This window comes from Octodon degus, unplaced genomic scaffold, assembly GCF_000260255.1.
Source record: "Octodon degus isolate 3935 unplaced genomic scaffold, OctDeg1.0 scaffold00042, whole genome shotgun sequence".
In the NCBI taxonomy this organism is placed as follows: domain Eukaryota; kingdom Metazoa; phylum Chordata; class Mammalia; order Rodentia; family Octodontidae; genus Octodon; species Octodon degus.
In genome coordinates, this window is record NW_004524618.1 from 1,681,097 (window position 1) to 1,683,470 (window position 2,374).

At 44.9% G+C, this 2,374-nt stretch overlaps 1 protein-coding gene across 3 annotated transcripts in view; it reads right to left on the reverse strand.

Moving 5' to 3' along the window:
• The window catches only part of CUNH10orf76 (chromosome unknown C10orf76 homolog), a 210,232-nt gene that overhangs the window by 183,101 nt on the left and 24,757 nt on the right, over positions 1-2,374 (reverse strand). For all 3 annotated transcript variants that reach the window (XM_023715517.1, XM_023715518.1, XM_004631461.2), the window contains exons 6-7: positions 1,533-1,625; positions 712-786 (exon numbers count right to left, since the gene is read on the reverse strand). In XM_023715517.1, coding sequence (XP_023571285.1) covers positions 712-786; positions 1,533-1,625 — 168 coding nt within the window. The remainder of the gene's footprint in view (positions 1-711; positions 787-1,532; positions 1,626-2,374) is intronic.

The following is a 2,374-nucleotide window of genomic DNA, read 5'->3' on the forward strand; positions in this document are numbered from 1 at the left end:
GCCTACCTCTGGCCGGGGAGATGGCTCAGTGGAATAAGCGCTTCCCTGACAAGTGCAAGGGCCTGAGTTCAATCCCTGGTTCCACACACACACAAAAAAAAAAGGAGCTGTAAAAAAAAAGAGGTACTGGGGATACAGCTCAGCAGCATAAGCACCTGCCTGGCAAGCACAAGGTCTTGAGTTCAATCCCCAGTACCACAAAAAATAAATTTAAAAAAAAAAAAGAAAGAAAGAAAGAAAGAAAGAAAGAAAGAAAGAAAGGGCCGGGAGATGGCTCAGTAGGATAAGCGCTTGACTGGCAAACTCAAGGATATGAGTTCAATCCCCGGTTCCGCCAAAAAAAAATAATAAATAAAATAAAAAGAAAGAAAGAAGAGATAGGAGAGAGTGAGGGAGAGGGGGGACAAAGAGGGAGGAAATCTGAAGCTTATTCAAAAACAGATCAGGGCCAGGGAGATAGCTTGGCAGCCTAAGGGCCTGCCTGGCAAGTAAAGGACCCAGTTTCGATCCCCAGTACCACATGCAATGCCAGTCAGAGGGCCACTGAAACCAGGCCTGTAATCCCAGCACTGGAAAGGCGGAGACAGAAGGATCACTACCAGTCCAAGTGAGACCCTGTACCAAATATATAAATTTAAAGAGAGAGAGAGAGAGAGAGAGAGAGAGAGAGAGAGAGAGAGAGAAAATGAGATCACAAAAAAATTGACTCACCTGTAAAATTGCTTCAAATATGCTGTTGATCATTACATACTCCAGGATAGTGTTCTGGCTGATATTGTCTGTCACCTGAATGTGAGGAAAAGTATTTCAACGTCTCCACTGTGGTACTGATTCAGATGGCCCTACCTGGCTGTCTAACTGAAACATAAATGTTACAACAGTCTATCAGATACTTAGCATGCCACACACAAGCACTCCAAAGCCATCAGAATCAGAGAGTATGGCGACAGCCAGTGAGCTGATGAAAACTCCTACAGCCGTGAACTCTCTCATACCCTCACAAGCATTTGCTTCCCAGTTCTTCAGAGTTCATTCCCCAAATGCACAGGAAAAGGTTTGCCAATCTAATAGTCTTGGAGTGGCAACAGAAAGAAAGGGAGCCATCTCAATTAAATGAACAACACCCGACCCATTCCTTTCAACAGAGAGTATAGGCCCGCCACCAGGTGTAAAATCAATTTGCTCGGGCAAATGAAAGCATTCAGAATAACAAGAACCATTTCATGTGAGCTCTGAGAAGGACAGACAGGACAACCTCAAGGAGGTAGCTCTGTGTAATGGCCCTTCCACAGCGCTAAGTATCCCACAGCACACAGCCTGGGAGGCACAACTCTGGCAAGTGCTCCGAGGTGACCTCCAGGAGGTGAAACTCAAGCCACTAACTTCCTTCTGTACATGTGGACACGGGTACTGCAATACCCAATAAGAGAAGGATTTTTTTCCCTTTTCCCTTCTAACCTTGGGCTCACCTACTGAAATAAGCTGGCTCCTATATTCATTAATACTTTGACAAATAAAGGTGGATCACTTACTGTCACTAAGCAAAGAAGAAGTTTCAGACATAAGCTCTTCAGACTTTCAGAACCTTCTGCACAAAGCAATGAATCCAAACTCTCCATCAAGTTCTGAGAAAGAGAAAAACTCAGCATTAAACAGTAGCGAGCAACACGTAAAGCACTTCTTTGTCCAGCTCTGGGTTATGGTACACAAGCTAACACGAAGAACACAGTGAACAACCACATCAGTCCTCTCTACGCCGAAGCCTTACAAAACTAAAAAGATTGAGGCCAGGGAGATAGCTCAGTAGAATAAACGCTTGCCTGGCAAGCGCAAAGGCCTGAGTTCAATCCTTGGCTCTGCAAAAAAAAAAAAAAAACAAAAAACCTAAAAAGAACTTCAAACTAGGTATTGGGGAAAAATGCTTCAGTACCACTGTACAGAACAAGAAGGAAGTCAACCAAATGACTGCAACCTGCCGCCTATACAGAAATGTTTGGATTAGAATAGGACAAACTAAAGAGGGGAAACCTAGCTGAGTGTGGTGGTACACAGCAGTAAACCCAGAACTCTCCGCTGCTGAGGAAAGAGTCACAAGGCCAAGGCCAGCCTGGCAATGTAAGGACTTCACAAGGCCCTGTACAAAAAAAAAAAAAAATCAACTGTAGTTCAACACTGTAGCTCAGTGTGAAGGCCCTGGGTTCAATCCCTAATACCCCACACATACACACACAGGAGAAAAAATGTTAATGCTTGGAGAACGTCAAGACAGCTATCCCGGGGCTGGAGAGATGGCTCAGTGGTCTAAAGCACCTACTTGGAACAAGCTTGGCAAAGCACAGGGACCACGGTTCAATCCCCCAGCACCACATGCCAG